This window comes from Perissodus microlepis, chromosome 15 (genome assembly GCF_051167445.1).
Source record: "Perissodus microlepis isolate ML-2025 ecotype Zambia chromosome 15, ASM5116744v1, whole genome shotgun sequence".
In the NCBI taxonomy this organism is placed as follows: domain Eukaryota; kingdom Metazoa; phylum Chordata; class Actinopteri; order Cichliformes; family Cichlidae; genus Perissodus; species Perissodus microlepis.
The window spans coordinates 2,533,006-2,550,730 of NC_140475.1; the positions used below are offsets into that span (position 1 = coordinate 2,533,006).

Consider the following 17,725-nt stretch of genomic DNA (forward strand, 5'->3'; position numbering starts at 1 on the left):
CTGCAAGTTAGTGAATAACTGGGTGCACACAGTGTACTGTAAATACTTCTTTTTCACATGGCTGTAATTCAGTTGGAAGAAATCACGTAATCATGAAAATGGCACAAAAAAGGATCAATTTAAATTAAACTGTTTATTTAAAACACTTTCTAGACTTTTGTAGTCATAAAGTCAACCTGCAGAGCTACAGACTGACAGCTTTGGCATCCAACGGAGCTTTTCCTGGATATTGATAAAACTCTTTCATTTGAAAATGCATAATAACGAGCAAAAATATTCTCAAGAACCCTGAAGATAAATATCACAAACAGCAATACATGTTTTTTTTAATTATTAGAAAACCATGTAAAATAAAGTATCTGTATTCTCCAGAAGATTAACCAAATTCACACAACAAGACATTACTTTGCGATATTTCCACCACGTGTGTGTGTTGCTTATATTGGATTTAAAGAGCAGAAAATTAAACTCGAGCACTCTACCAGAAAATAACTACCAGAATGCAATGAGGATCACGTATTGATTAAAAACGAGTTCAAAGTTTTGCAGCGCAATTTTTTGCCTCTCTTTTTTCTTTGATTTAACCCCTGATCCCTAACCTTAAAAAAACTTCTTGAGAAACTTCAAACCAGCCAGAAAATCTCCAAACCAGTCAACACGCATGCACATCCCACAGTCCCCAGGCATCAGGATAAAAAGGTCATCACCAGAAATGGACACCCAATCAGACTGGACTCAACTGGGGGCCACGGCCTCTGCGAAGAAAACTTTGACCTGACAGGAAATGTTCTTTGTCCGTGTGTGTGTGTGTGTGCTGGGACGTAGACAGAGGGCTTTGCAGAAGTGGAGCTGAGGCTAAAAATAGAAAATATTCTCTTTTTTCTCACCACAATGAAGAGACAGAGAAAATGGCTGAGGGCAATGCAAGAGCAGAACAAGAGATGTGAGGATGGAAGACTTGCCTGTCATGTCCTTGGCCATGTGCCTCGCTGCCTACCCAGAACATCTGAGGATCAATATGACTCTGACATAAACTCTATAACCTTCAGTGATTCAGTGCTTATAATAATCCTGTATACGAGCCATCCAGTAGGAAATATCTTTTATCCATATAGATTGGTATAGTGATGATCCTTCCTTCTTAAAAAAAGTGAGTCTTTTTTTGTCACCTTGTCAATAGGGCTTTGTCATGGTGACAGTCAATAATGGCAGGATAAAATAAATAGAAACTGGCACGCTCTAAAATGCACAGGTACTTACTCTCACTCCATCTGTGAGTTTCACACTCAAATTTGATCCCTCTATTTTTTATCAGTGAGAAAAAAACAACTTCATGCAGCTTTTTCTTGATACCAGCAGGTCCTTAATCCTCAGTGAATACATTTGCAGCGTGCACGTACGTGGATGCACGTGAGCGTGCGCGTGTTTGCGAGGGAGCCAATCTGCCACGCTGCTGCTGATACGGAAGGCAGAAGATTTTTTTTCTTCTCGCCTTCTTTCCGCTAGATCTATTTTCTAATGTTGACGTTTATCACTTGAGCTGGCCTGCAATTCATCATCCCTCCTGCTCGTCAATAATCCGAAAGAGTCAATTTGCCTAAATGTGAATCCCTTTCTTTTATTTCGTTTTACTCGCTCCTTCTCCCTCCATCTCTGACTCTGTCTGACTCTTTGTCCTGTGACGGCTCAGGTGAGAGACGGCGGGGGAGCAGAAAGTGGCTGTAACGGGGTAATGCCGAGCCTCGCGGGAGGATTTAGGAGTGTCTTTGGAGCTGACACGGCTCCTGGCCTTGTGTGTGAGAGACACCCCGGTCGACTCCAAATCCCTCTGATCTTTCATTAGGTGTTCGTCAGAAGATATCCCCGCTCAGCGTTCAAGTACGCATAGCGTTGCATCTGCAGCTGGATAAACAGAGGAAATTAGGATGCTGCTCTGATCTCAGCTACTGTAGCATCTGTGTCATATAAGAAAGTGAAGCTAATTAAATTCATTTGTTTTTAGGATAAATGTTGTGACTTAGTAGACTGCATATAAAAGGTAGATAGAGCCAGAACTGAGAAGTGAAGCTGCAGTTAGGAAGCATTCTCACTAACATCCAGAGGATACAAAAAGTTTAGAGGCGTAATAGGAAACTTCTCATATTTCTCACTGAATTTGTGACCACGATAAACATTTTTACTCATATTCTTATGCTTCAAGTATACAAATACAATCTGATGTTCAATGTGTAAAATATAGTCCAAATGATGGAGTCAACAGACAACAACCCAGGTTACACTCTGGGGTGCGGCTACAATCCCTCAGTGTCTCGGTCAGGTTCAGACCTCCCTCCTCACGTCCGGTTTAAAAACACCAAGATGAAACAAACACTAGTTTTACTTCAGTTTATGAAGATCCTACACTGTAACCATCTACACACAAACACACAATATCACAACAAAAACAAAACACAAACAAGCAAACATGTTGTTCCCATAATAGGGAAAGCACAACGCTATTACAGGGTGACAACATGGTGGTTATGACCATCTTTTATATACAGTTAGCAGACAGTCGCCCTTTTTACACATCAAGCAGCTGATCTGAGGGAAATATCCATCTTTTTACCTTCTAAATTTTTGTTATCAGCTCATCAATCACTTTTTCACACGTCCTGCTTCTTGCTTACCGATGTTTAAGAACAGCCTTTATAAGAACTGGCTAATGTAATGAATGTGAAGGATTTGCACTGCTGCCATGCACACTCACAGTGGCTATGCTAATTATTTATAGCCCACAAACGTCTCTAAACGTGCTATTTTTATAAGTGTTATACAGATGAAACTGTAGGAAGATACCTTTGACACAGCTGCGTGGAACAACATAAAGAAGATGCTAAATGGACTGCAAGACTCCTTCAGCCATTCAGACACATTCATACAGCACTTTATTCTATGGCTTAAGCACATATATACACAAATATGCATTAACACTGTGATTGATGCATCGCTTTGTGAGGGGTTGAGTATCCCGCCCAAGGATGTGGACCTGAGGAGGCAGAGATCGAACAACCGACCGCCGGATTGATGCACGATCCATTTTACCTCCTCAGCCACAGGCGGCCTGTGATAGATCTAACACCGAGTGCTTAGTGAAGGAGTGAGAAACCAAAGGTATCTTACCAAAAATGTGTCAGGACTAACACTCTCAAATATTGTTGCTATAATAAATTGTTGTTTAGTGAGGAGAACAGGGTTTTGAAATGAAAATGGCTGCCACTGAAAGGACTTTGTCCACCTCCTCAGTCAGTATAACCTGTACCGGGAGCTTTAGGAACGCTGTTATTCACACTGCAGTCGGATTGAAGCCAGCTGAATGACCGGCACTCGATCTAGCCTTCAGTGTGAAAACAATAGTGCAGAAAAAGAAAGAGGGAGGGCGAGAGAGATAAGAAGGAGTGGGAGATAAGAGGGAGAAAACGGGTGGTGGTGGTGGTGCGGCGGCGTCAGAGCGAGAGAGAAAGGCAACACATAATTCCGAATTCACAGCCAATGTGCGCGTGTGCTGAGACCTATCTGAGCCAACTTTGTCTCTGATCCTGCTCTGAATTCTAAAATACCCAACATCTCTCTCTCTCCCAAACTCTCCCTCTTTACTCCCACTTTTTCTATTTCTTTAGTTTTTATTTTCATTCAAATTCCTGTATCAGCTTTTTACATTTTCGAATGCTCCACCTCTGCTCCACCTCGCTTTCATCTCCTTCTTCTTCTGTCTCTTCATCAGTGCGAATGGAATTCATGTCCTACCATGAAGCTGTGAAAATACAAGCATACCCCAGGGCTTTGGCTGTCACAGAGCAAAGAAGACAGAGGCAGGCGCACTAGTTTGTTGTAGCTCATTGAATTTTTCATCTTAATCCATGAAATATACATTGCCGAGGCCAGGGCTAAGGCCACAGACCACATGGGTACATTGTAATAATGCTGTGCCCTGTTTGTCTAACCCCAGCAGTTATTACTTGCTGTAGCTCTCCCAAATGTGGTGTGTGTCTGTGTGTGTGTACCAGAAGGTCTGCTACATAAACTGCTCTCCCAAAAGTGCCTTTGGATGACATGGATGACTGACAGGCAGATGTCTCTGAAGAGCCTTTGTATCATGTTTGGAGTGTCAGTGTGCCGTGGTGTGAAAATTTGTTGAAGGAGCCTGTGGAAACGTGTGTGTGCGTGCGTGTTTCTGCATGTACGTGGCCAAAGCGGAAAGCGAGACACGAGGTGAATATGTGGGTGCTGAGCCAGAAAGAGAGAAAGAAGGAGTACAAGAACCCGTGTTACATATGTTTGGGTGTATTCATGCATGTGTTGTTTGGGAAAAAAATACAAGACACAAAAAGGCTTTCCTTGTAATGTGCATTTAAGTGTGTCAGAGCATCCTTTTCTCCTGTGCTTTCAGTCACAGTGAAGGTGCCTGCTGATGTTGTTAATTATTAATACCCGCAAGCACCACATTCTCACCCTCGTTCCTTGATTATTCTGTGTCAATTCACGAATGTCAGGGAAAATATTTTTCTGGCGGAGCAAATAAATGTAAATCAGGACACAAAAAAGTACTTTAATGTATGACTTGATACCTTGTAGCTCGAATGCAAAGAGCTCTCAAGAGTAAATCAAAGTCCTGGTAATTTTCTGCCAGTACAATATTGGGGTTTTCAGGGTTAGTCCCTCGATAAATATACAGAAAACCATGTAAAAAAAACTTATATGAAAACTTCCTGGTACTTTGCAATATATGCAATCGTGCGTGACTTCAGCCCATTCATATTCACACTGCAGCACTATAGGCAGCTTTCCGCTTCTCTTAACGCACAACGAAATCTTACGCATGTGTTTTTTTTCATTAGTAAGCGCTGCACACGAGGTTGGATTAGCAAGCAGGTGAAGCAGACAACCGCCTCGAGGCCCAGACTCCCTGGAGCCCTCGGTGCCCCTAGTTCACTGCTGTCAGTTGGTAGTAATTAATTAAATGGCTCTGTATTATTGTCTGTCTCACTGAGGGACACAGAGTCAAAGTGTAATTGTATGACCTTTAAGTCTTTAGTTTATTCTGTGCATTGTACTTAATGAAACTGCATTTAATCTAATCACAAAAAGCTGATGTCATGCTGAAAGTCTGCAGCCTTGTCCCTGGTCCCATGTTACCTTCGTATTACTGAGCACTAGATTTATCCAAGCCAGTCAGTTTAGGGACGATTTGGGAATTTTTTTTTTTTTACCTTACGTACATTTTATAATCTTCTAGTCTGCTAAAGTTCCAGGATACATTTGTTTCGGCTACATTTATTCAATAACAATTAAGTAGCTTTAACATCAGCACAAAAACTGAGCACCAGGAGCTTCATGACATGCGTTACTATGGCAGAGAAGCTCCTTTAGGTGTGCATAATGTGTCCATAGTGAATGTGCTAGTAACATTGTATCAATATTTCAGTTTTTTAAATAAGCTAAGACAAGATTTCATTTTGATCTATTCTTGATTCCTTAATGTAATCAGACATAGCTCCTTCTTTGACATCTGTAACACAAAGTTATGTACGCATTAATGTATTAAAATGATAATATTATTACTATAATTATACAACTACAAGTTTGATTCAGTTTATCGTCACCTTGTGTGGAAGCTCTTAAATAAACACTACAAATAAATGCTTAGCTCGTCAATTTTATAGTATATTTTGATGTTAACATTTTTGTGCATTCAGCTAAGTAAAAGACTGACTACATTACTTAAATGGGATATTATAGTACATCTCAAGTCACTACAGTATACAGCGCAGTGTGATAAAAGAACGGGTGCTGCAAAAATGATTAATGATGACCTCGCTCTATTCGAGTGATCTGGTAAAACGTGGACGAGACTAACAGCTGAAGGAAATTCAGACTGGTGTTGGTGTTAGAAAACGGCCAAAGCAGAGGTAACAAAAGCCGACTGTGAGTGTATAAAAGAAGCTGCTAGTGCTCTCTACATAATGGGAAATAAAGTGCATATAAAGCCTACAGTGCTCAGGTAATTCATCTAATCTATTTGGCCCCCTCACAAGTTAAATCAACCACACAAAGCTAGCTTCTGTTTTGTGCGCTTCATCAGCGTTGTCTCAGCATCATCCATACAATTCTGCTACGAGTTCACAAAAGAAGCCTGACACTAGTCCTGTATTTTAAATAATCGTGTCAAAATACCTTGTTTCCTTCAAAATCCATCTTCTTTTTGTATATATACGCGACAGTTTGTCCAAACGCTATCTGCTAGCAAGCATGCAAGCTATCTTCAGGTGCAAGGAACCAAAATATTCACCCAAGTCACCAAAGGGAAGCTGTAATGTTAATAATCTGGTGTCATTGACTTCATAGGATACAAGTGAAAGTCAGTAATATTCTCGTAATAATGTTTTTGCTGTGCGCTTAGGCAACAGCCACGAGCTAAAACAATGCAATGTTCTGCATCTCCTGGAAAATATGAATAACAATAACGCAGTGGAGATAAAAATGACTCTGCTGTTCAGCCTCATAAAAATACTTATTTACCAACAAGGTTACCATAATGCTGACTGCGTGTACTCCAAGCAAATAGATGTGAAAACAGCTGCGAGGTATATTTTCTCTGTTCTTTATTTCCATGGAGGGAATCAAATGGTGGAATACAAAGTAAAATAAGAAGCTGTAATGTTATCAGAAGCCGTGAACCATAACCAAGATAATATCTATCTTTCCTTGCCGGGCCAAGAGTAATTTGATAGAAGCGATACATTGCTGGCCCTATACGCGCTGACGCACACAGGTACACATCCAACATCTTACGTTAGCTCTGTCAGAAGGAGACGGAAGGAGGCAAAGAGACACTGTTAGACACAGAAACACAAACCTGATGGATGTGCAAAGTGTGTAAAACTGAATGGACTGTTCTCCTGCATGAAATCAATAAACTCTGTATGTATTTGCACATGCACGTGTATATTGCAAAAGCACACACTGCTCTGGTGCATTTACCATCCATTGCCACTCATCCCGGTCGGCATCTTGTGACTGAGTGCCTGCACTGGGGTTTTCAATTATCCAGCAGTCGCACCTTTTCTCCCAGTGAATTAGCATGAGGGGAAAACTCAAGTGGGTAATGGAATTCCATGTGCCGTTTCTTCATTAGATGAGACGAGGCTGGCTGGTTGTCTGGTTGGTGAATCTTTCCGAGGGAGTGAGGATGATGGATGGTGGCGGGATATAGGTGTTTTGCATGTGCTTGGTGACATCTGGTACGCATCTGGAGCACATGTCTATGTGTTTGAGGCATTTTATGGAGCCCGTCACTGTTATCACAAAAACTTGTCAAGCTCAAAGTTTGAGAAAGCAAACAAATAATAATGTCAGCATTACTAAGACTAATTTTATGGTTCAAGCAGAAGCCTCTGGGATCAGTCAATACTTAAATGTCTGAACTTGTAATTGGATTTTGCACCGTAATGATTTTGCATTGAACATATATTTGCATTTATCTCGTCAGGTGCCTCACTGTACCTTTCCTCCCCTGATTAGAAACCAAAAGAGCTGCCAGACATGAAGCCTGATGGATCGTTTTCAATTTCAGCTTCGCACAACTCCAACTTGTCACCTACAGCATCTCCACCCAAGCGAGTTTATCCGGGTTCGGCCGAGTCGTGATTAACCAGGCTTCGGCTCACTCGCTCCGTAGTATTTGAACAATGTCGGAGAGAAAACAAAGAATGCCTCTGGTGCCTGAGCACCGTGTGTTTGTTGTGTCGTGTAATCAGAAAGCAGACCTGGACTTCTCTCTGGTTTTCAAATAATGAGGTCAGCGGCTGTGCCAGTAATTCCTGCGAGCCAAAAGCTTCATACTGCTCTAAACACCTTGTTTCAGACAGGTGTTTGTACTCCTGTCTGTGTATGATGTCAGTGAGAGGTGATGGCCCTAATGTGGTCAGACCTGTCTACTGAGGAGAGCCAATCAGAGAAAAGGTGGCCCACAGGCTGAGGAAGCAACGACAGTGGATGAACTGAGAGGCTCCAACAGGGTCCGGCATCATATAAGAGTTGTGAGCTCTTGTGCAGTTCAAGAATGAAAAACATGCAAGTGGAAATAAGCATAATAGGTCCCCTTTAACTTCTTACACAGCAGAATACCACTTTGAAGAACATGATGTGTATGTAAATTACTACTGGCTGAATTAATAACATCTGTCTTATTTTTTGCAGTCACTAATGATTAAAACAGACGATCTAAGACTGCATCTTCAAAGGAGCAGACTGGAATGTTTTTCCTTTAATATCCAGACAATATTTTGACAGTTTTGAAATTCCAGCCTTTAACAACAGTTGCCACCTGCCGAGTCATCGCTGTAAAGACAAAGAAACAGGTTTTGTCAACGTCTATTAGGCAGCTTCTTTAACTTTGTGCCATTAATTGTCTGTCTGTGGCAGCTGCTGTTGTAATGATGATTTTCGGCATAAAGAAATGCAGTGCGGGTGAGATTCTGAAGCATTTCACTCTTTGATGCTGAGCCTGTGTGTGTGTTACATCGTGGGTAATCGTCAGCTGCAGTCAAACAGTCTCTAGAGAGAAACTGTGTGACACAACCATCATATATCTGGCCCACGGCTGAACGTTCTTCTGCCGTGGATTCAAGCTCGCGTGTGACTTTAACGTGCACCTCATGTACCCACATACGTGTTACTACTACCTCACTGCAGTCTTACCACAAGCCAGATTTGACTTGTCTTGCACCTAAAAGTCATCTGCGATTCAAACACGATGATATGACAGTTTTCATCTTATCAACACGAAGCCGACGAGGATTCTCGTCTGTTTTACTCTTTGTATTCACGTCAGACGAACTCCTAAATGAGCTACCGGCGATTGTAAAATGTCGCACTCACCTCCCAAAATTATGCCAAATTGCTCCTCGCATTTCAAAGCAAGCACGCAGTTGTTCTTAGCGGTTAAAATGTAAACACTACAATCGGTATTTTAATTCATGATTGCCAAACAAGCCGTAAGCTAATCACAGAAAGGAGATAATGAAGAAAGCAAGAAGGGAGAGGAAGACTAAGGAGGGAGTCTGTGATTAGGTCTCACCTCAAGATGCCTGTTTTGTCTCAGTGCTCTGGGCTCTGCAGAGAAAATGCAATGTGTACTGTTTTATCTGCGCTGAAAGCAGAAGACACATGCGTTAAAATCAAGGTCAGAGAAACACTCACGGTGTTTATGATCCTTCACTTACAGTAAACTGAGCCACCCCTGTTTTCTTTAGATTTTGCTTCCAATGAGTCAGACTTACTTGTAATTTTGAAGGTCTTGAGCGATAGTTAAGTTGCAGTCTTGATTATTGAGCCCTTTAACACTGACCTACAAATTATTCATAAAAACACACCGAACTCGAGGGATGAACCAGTGTTGTGTCACATAACAGATAACTTATTAAAGAACCAGTGTGAAACTGTATTTTTAGGGACTTTAATATTAGTCAGTCATAAAAACACGTCATTCTTTCCCATTTCTGCAGCTGAATCTACCAAAATTCCTAAAGATAAAATTGGAATTTGCAGCAACAACGTCATTCCCAAAGAGGTATTAGCTAAAAACTCACATCTCAGCATGGTGTGCAGTTTGGCCTTAAAAATGAGGGAAATGGGCAAATGGAGGACAAAGGAAGATGTAGCAGGGCTGAAAAAACTGCATCTGCTGCTTTCAGTATCTGAAAGTCATGTTCTTAAGAGACATGAAGGACCTGAGAGATGCCTTCGGTCCTTCAGTCGATCCATCTGCTCATCGGAAACGGTCTCAGTGGAATGGTGGAAACTGAGAAGCTGGACTCAAAATCAGCACCAACTGGTCTTATGGAATGATGAATCTAAATTTGTGGTTTAAATCATCATCAGTATGTCCGGAGGAGGTCAGGAGGGAGATACAATACCGAGGGTCTACGGAAAAACAGTATCATCAGAGTTCACTCCATCATGCCACCTGGAAAGCATCTGATTGGCGACGGCGTCAATAAAAAACCATCAGTGTGGAACGCCATCAGTCATCGATTGGCCTGAAACGTCCAAAGAACAGCTTTGAATGTCCTTCAAGAAGCCTGGAGAACTAATCCTGAGTTCTACTTAAAGAAAAGACAAGAAAGCTGCATGAGAGAGTTCAAGCTGTGGTAAAGAATAAAGTTGGGCATACCAAATACTGACTTCCGTCCTTCGCCTTGTATTCTGCATTTCCATGGATGCTTGTATACGTTTCACCATCCCCACAGCAAAATATGTGGCTCAAGACTTTTGCACAGTTAGAAAAACTGGAGTAGAAAACTACAAAAGCTATTTTACTTTTTGTTGACTACATCCTGTCATCAAAAAGACGTTAAAGTCTGACAGGAGAGCGCGCTCCTTTGAGGAAGCGGTCTAATAACCGTAAAGATGAAGCTACATAAATCCAGAATCGACAGGCAAAAAGCTCGTAACCTTTTCCTCCAGAGTTACTGCGAAATGAAAAACACTAACAGCAAAGATGTTATAGATGTCATTAGGAAATATTATTTAATAACAAATCTCAATTTCTAAGCATTTCTACTACACGTACACAACTCCCTGAGACAGGAGGGTTGTTTTTGGTCTCTGATACTCCCACAAATGCACATATGAGGAGTTCAAAGTGTGAAGCAAATGATAATCTATGCTTCCCTGTAACAACAGCAGTCGTTAGAGGTGAGATCATGCAGAGGATTATTCCTGACAACGACGATTACCGAGCTCACAGCCGAACAAAAAGCCTCGCTTTGTTCATCGGCTTTCTGCTCAGTAATGGGAGAGCATTTTTTTTGCCAACTATTTTATACTTTAAGGCAACAATCATTTTTAATATTAAACAAAACCCACTTTGTTTGTACACCCTTGGCTGTCAATAAATCATCTGAAATATTTGCAGTGTTGCCCACGCGAGCAGCTAGAACCGACACTGTGTTCAGAACACGCTGCCTCTCTGAATGAACTGGTGAAGTCTCCAGTTGCTTTTCTTTCTATTAATAAATTCATTAGCGCGTTAGACTGGAGGAACGAAGACATTCATCGCCCAATGACTCGCAGCCAAATTATGCGAGATACCCTGCTTGGCTAGCTGTGCTGCGATATCTAAAAAGCAGAATTAAAAATGCATCCCTTTTCCTTCCTTTAGAGTTTCCTGCAATTACTCAGTTAGAAACACGCAGGGAGGCATTTCCCACATCACCCTCACAACCCACTCTACGTCTTTATTTTCCCTCTGCCTGTGCCACTCCACTTCCTCTCTCACCTGTGCGCACAAGGAAACACACACACACGTGCACACACTCCTATCTCTCTATACTGTAAAGGCAGCTCCAAACTGCTTGTTGTTGGCCCTCATCTTTCCAGAGCAGATGGCTGCTTCTCTGCACCACATGGCCAGCACTCAGGAGATGAGGGGAGCTCTTTAAGAAGAAAAAGACTTTCAATCTGCTTTAGCAACTGTAGCTCCTCCTCATCATCGCATCTTTTTTTTCTTTCTTTCTTAATTTATTTGTATTTTTTTTGCATGGCGTCACCAGCTACTCGTCCCTTTTCCCGACCACACTACCTCTACATGCATCCACTGCAGTGATTCCACACTGCATTCATCAAGCTGCTGTTGATGATTATGTAAATGCGTAATGCTTATGTAAACGAGCCAAATGCAAGGTCGCGATGTGAAAGTATTAAGATGCTGCACGGGTGCACAGTCGACTGGCTGAGAATTCCAAATCGCAGCACCCCTGTTTCCTATGGTTCTCCAACATGTTTGTGTGTGTGTGTGTGTGTGTGTGTGTGTGTGTGTGTGTGTGTGTGTGTGTGTGTGTGTGTGTGTGTGTGCGCGCGCATAGATATATGTAGGTATGGAGATGCTGGGAGTTAGCCTGACTGTGGTGGAGAAGTGGGGTTATTCTGGATGAGCAAAGACAGAGTAGAGCAGCAAGGTTTTTTTTTCCTCACTGGGTCTACATCGTGCGTATAAATCAGTCGGAGCACCGTGGGATGAATTTTGCCTGAAGATTGCCACAAGGAAAGGAATGAAACACACTGAATTTTGAATGGACAAGAATAATACATACAATGTGGAGCATGATGTAGTCACCCAGACGTGGGGCGCTGTCGATGCGGACCAGGATGCCATCTTTTATGGTCGTGCTGAAGCCCACGGCTAGCCGGTCCGTCCGGGTGCTTGGCCTCTCGTTATTGGGCCACGTGTATGTGATCAGACCCCCTCCTTTGCCAAAGATGTAGGTCGTGCCAGCTGTGGAAATAAAAAAACAACAACAGGAATTAGATTTGTTGTACGATAAATAGAAGCAAATAGAAAGAGGTGAAAACTGAAATCTGTGATGTACAAACAGAGACTAACTAGACGCCAGGGAGCAGCGTGTTGTCACAAACAAGACACGTTTCTGACAAAACTGGATTAACGCTTCTTCCATTAGGGGCTAAATCTACGGTAATTCCGTTACAGCTTCCTCGCCGGGGCGACAATGTAACTGTGTCGAGTTCTATTTTAGGATTTTAATGCTATTCAGCCTCCGCCACCTTTTGGGTAGAAGTCAGCTGCTCCCCTGACGCCATCTATGACCTATCCAGCTCTTAAATATAGCCCCTTCCCAGGGAATTACAGCCGGTATGGCCAGAAACGGATAAGTCTCCCAATCCTCATGTATTATACATGAAACCTGCAACCAAAGAACAAAGGTTGGCCCAAGAAAGTAGAGAAGGGGGACTGAGGGGGATCGAAGAACTTTTGTCTGGTTTAATTTGACAAATGCAGTGTTGAAAAAAAGGAGTCAGTATCAGTAGGGAATTGTATCTATGTATCTATCTATATATATAATATATATATAGATATATATATATATATATATGTATGTATGTATGTATATGCAGATTTGTGCCAGATTAGAGCCTCTGCCTGGATCAAGCTCGGCCCTCAGCCAGAGAATCTGTGAAAACTGTTTGCGGATTTCCTTTTTTATCATTATGTGAAACTGGCAAGAAAGACCAAAGCTATTTGTTTTCAGGGCGGGATTCAGTTCCAACTTTTGAATATTCCCTGAGGTGAGTTTGAATTAAAGCGTTGATTCCCTGAGCCGCTTAGCCGTCTCGTCCGCATTTAGCCAAAGATAATCGAGAGATCTGAGGCATTAGACCTGCAGCAGATAGTCTAGTAGGTGAAACAATATGGGAGAAAACCGGTTCCTGTGGCCTAAGGAGAGCGGAAAGCGTGTGGCCCACCTCAGAGGGCAACGCTGGATTCCTAATGAAGTCTCGGAGTTCTGGCATCAATGTATTAATTCATTTTTTGCTGCCTCCATCAACTCTCGGCTTCCCTTTCTTCCGCATCACCTCCCGCCCCTCGCCATTTCTCTTTTCCATTCACTTCCTCTGCAAGTCACCTGAACATCTGTTTGGCCGTGTGATGGGTGCCCAGCTGTCTCGCTGTTTCCCCAATGAAGCGACCAACAATCTGCTCTGTGGTCTATAATACCCCGGGGACTCCAAGAACATATGGATGAGAGGGACTAAAAAAGAGGGAGAGACTCTAGTGACCAGATGAGCGTCTCTATTTGCCTTCAGGCACACAAACAGGTCTGTATTTTACACAACTCAGGCGCCAGCACTGCAAACCACCAGCGAAGGTCGTCCGTGCGCCGAGCCTCGAATAATCCGCCTCATTTCGTACAGCTAATAATCATAAATGGACGGTTTTAACGCAGATATTTTTATTTTTCCTGAACAGAAGTGATAAAATCATTCAGCTTCTGTCAGAGACTTTACTGCAGATGAAACTACTGAGCATATCACCTGCCTCAAATAGCATATTTCACCCATTGCAGTGCATCAGAAAACAAGCCCCTGATGCTACGAGAGGCAGCAGACAGCAGCCTGCAGCCAGGTTGCACCCGATCTGGCTGCACTGTCTCATTGCTTCAAAGTTTCTTCTTGCCAAAAGAGTTCGGGCAGACTAGGGATCAGTTTCCCTGGCAAACGAGCAAACTTCGCCTATCTCATCTAGCACACGCTCGTTTTTTTGGAGGGGATGACGATGATGAGCAGCAAAGATACAAGCACCCCGGGGAGCCAATTATCACATTGAGGAGATTTGCTTAGTGTTTCAAGAAGACAATGTTCAGCATGAAGTACACACAAGCTGCCACACGCACAACGGGCTGACGCACACACACACAGAGCAGGCGGGCTGACGGAGACATAAATGCACATCGTGATGCAGTCTAAAAGTGTGCAAACACGTGCGCATTCGCACAAACACTCGGAACATGATGCCTTCTCACATTTTCAGTCACACAAGTGGGTGATTATCTGCACAAGTACAGAGAAGAGAAAGAACCCGAGATCGCCGAGATGTAGCACATTTCCCTAACAACCTGCCGGGGCCCAGACTGCACCAGCTGCATTTCCACACGCAGAGGAAGTCCACTGCATATCAACAGCCTATGCATGCAAGAGTACTGAGAATGGCATCATTTCTGATACTCATATGAAGGGAAAAAAAGATTTGTGTGAATGTTACGCAGCTGAAAAGAGAGAATGCACATGCCAGGCTACATTTCCAAGGTCAAGACTTTGATTTGAATAATTTCACTGAAGCTAGAGCTGCTGGGACTTTCCATTTAAGTGTGGATGTACTGAGCACCAATATAAATTTCAGCAGCTTTGCAAAGAGACTAATTAGAGGGCGGAGGGGTAAGCGATGGTATGTTATAACATTTCTAGCATATTTTCACACTCATGCTCTCAGATATCTTTACTAAAACGTCCTCGGACATTTACCTGTCCTGCAAACTGTTAATGAACAATAGTCTTCAAGGTTTTTTCTTTTCTGGGTCTCTGTTTTTGGGAAAGTTGTCTGAGTGCAATAAAAATGTTGATTTCTTATATTCACTTCAGCCAGCAAGCATTTTAAGACCGATCAAAACACCAAAGTGAGGGTCAGGTGCACCGATTTTCGCCTTGATTTTCTTGGTAACAATGCAACAAAGATTTTGAGGCAGCATCTAGGATTTTAATTCACTCGGCTGCATAAAAGAGGTGATAAGCAGGCTAATTTGTTCTCTGCTTCTTGGAAATGTCTGAAAGTCCTCCTCACTTCAGCGTGCTCCAACTATTCCAATGTCCCTTTCCTTTCTCCCTTGTAATTACCACAGACTATTTCTTCTGATGCTGTGCTCATTCTTGGCATTCTCTAAGAGATGAGCCATCACTTTTGGCCACAACTTTTCCCCCCCCTCCATCAGTGCTTACAAGGTTGGAGGATTAATAAGCAATAAATAGCAGAAATGATGTGTAAAATACACACATGGGCTTTCACAGCCATGAAGCCTGGTGAAATGCTAACTGTAGGGGAAATATCATCAAAGGAATCAAATCTACACACAGTACAGACTGTAGAGAGCGTTATTTTTCGTCTATCAGAGGGGACTTTCATCTCCAGCTTTGAATAATGCAATCTTGCTATGGCCACTGGGTACTGGAGGGAGGCCATCTGAAATCTAATTGTAACACACTGGTGCTACATTGACTTGGAGATAAGAAGATCTCTGAAACAAGAAAAATGACCAATGCTGAATTTTTCAAACGATTTCTCTTTAAAGAAAACAAGCAAAAACACCCCCAAAACCTATGGAGGGAGTATAGCTGTGAAAATAAAGGCCACATACTAATGCGCTGCTCCCTAGAGTTGTGATTCATTGCATCTGCAGCATGGCTCCGTTTAGAGACAAACTGTAGATGAGAGACTAGGTCAAAGCCTTGGCCTCTATTTCACAGAGGTCCCCTGAGGCGTGGAAGAGCAGACAGAAGGTCAGGACACCTGTCTGCAGGACAGAGCTATGTTCTGTCCTTCAGCCCCCACATGACATTACAAAACTAAAGGAATGAAGGGAGAAAAGGGAGGAGGACACAGGATTTTCACACAGAGCCAGAAATCACTGAAAGTCACTGCTTTCAATGCACCTGACCAGTGTGGGGAGAAATGAGGGCGGCGGAAATACGCTGGAATTCTCAATTCCCTGTTTCAACCTCAACAAGAGAATTTTGCTGTGGCTCTACTCGGAGTCTGTCTTCTACATGCACATATGAACTTCAGCGGCCAGCAATGATATCTGGAAAGGAGCAAAAGGAGCGGAGCAGCTGCCGTGATGCATGTCGGTTATATTGGTTGTATTCAGACTTCACACCATGCTGTGATAAAACCCTCGATTTAGAGGCAGCAGACCTACAGTAAAAGTCAGGGCGAGGTGCTAGTCGAGCTTTTTTCTCTCTCAGATTAAGTTGGGTGGAGTACTGGGAGTGTGTGTGTGTGTTCTGCATGCATGTGTGTTAGACACCACTAAGAAGAAGGTGGCACTACCAACTACCCACAAGGCACACACAACTGCAGCGGGTAAATGCTCTAAACTCCAACTCTTTGTGTAAGCGTGCACACATGCACGCTCAGAGACATTTGCATAGACCAGTGTGAGTCTTAAAGCATGCACACACACACGCACACATCTGCACACATTTTCTCTCCTTTCTCCTTGCTGTGTGTGTGTGTGTGTCTTGTTTATGTGCTTTTATGTTTTTGTTATCTCTTGGGCTTTCTGCAGCACTGGCACCCCAGGGGATGGAGAAAGAAGACAAACACGGTTTGATGTGGTCGAATTTTCTGCCATCGGAGAACGAAGAAAGCGGAGCTCTAAAAAAAAAACAAAAAAAAAAAACATCCTGGAAGTGAGATGCAAAATGTAATTGCCTCCTCAATCATGTTCAAAAGAACTCTATCATTACAATACTTTCCCCTGCTGTGCTTCATACATAGGGAATTATTAGGCTTGCTGTCCTTCACACAGTGACAATAAAGAATCATTGGCAGAGGAATCAAATTGTGAGATACTGAGCTGTGTAATCACTGGGATTTATCTCCATTTTACAACCTCTTATCATTTCATAATTCATATTTCCAACTGTTGCCTCTCCCCTCTGGGATAGAGTGAGAGGAGGACTAATGATTGAACGTTCTCCTTCTCCCCGCCGCTCCTCAATCAGCTGCCAGAAGTAGCTTAGAGGAAATAGCTAAAATGCTTTACAGCGATACCTATATGTGTGTGTGTTGTTGTGCTTTAAAGTACTTCTGTGGCGGCTGGTGTGTGTCTCTGCTGTCATCACACACGGTGGCCATGTGTCCCATCTCTCAAGAGCAATGCCGAACAAAAAAAATGCAGAACATGATGGATGAAGGGCGGTGTGTCGTGAAGAACGGCTACGTAAAGGAAACAGGCAGCCTCGAATGATTTACACTGTCTGTTTCGCCGTTATAATAAGCTGTAGCATTACCGCACTACATGGATTCACGCGCCAAAAACCAGGGGTAATGGAAGCAGGGGAAAAGCTAAAACTAGACACAGAATGGACTGAGCATATATAGCGAAAAGTGGTTTTCCCCGCGCAGCCAGAGCTGTATTATGATGCATGTGCAAACAGCAAGCTGTAAAAACCCACAAAGCGTTGGGATTGTGACAAACAAAAGATGTAAGGTTTCCACCATATTTTGCTTATAGCAATATCGCTCTTTAAAACTCTAATAATTCAGACTAATTAAACTTTATGTGTGCTGTGTGTTCTGGGGTCTGCTATGGATAGGGAGGACGGGTTTGTG

General features: G+C 42.7%; 1 protein-coding gene across 11 annotated transcripts in view; it reads right to left on the reverse strand.

Annotated features, from left to right (window-relative positions):
* nrxn3b (neurexin 3b) overlaps positions 1–17,725 on the reverse strand; it is a 329,334-nt gene that overhangs the window by 68,617 nt on the left and 242,992 nt on the right. For all 11 annotated transcript variants that reach the window (XM_084953179.1, XM_084953178.1, XM_084953181.1 and 8 more), the window contains one exon: positions 12,135–12,316. In XM_084953179.1, coding sequence (XP_084809305.1) covers positions 12,135–12,316 — 182 coding nt within the window. The remainder of the gene's footprint in view (positions 1–12,134; positions 12,317–17,725) is intronic.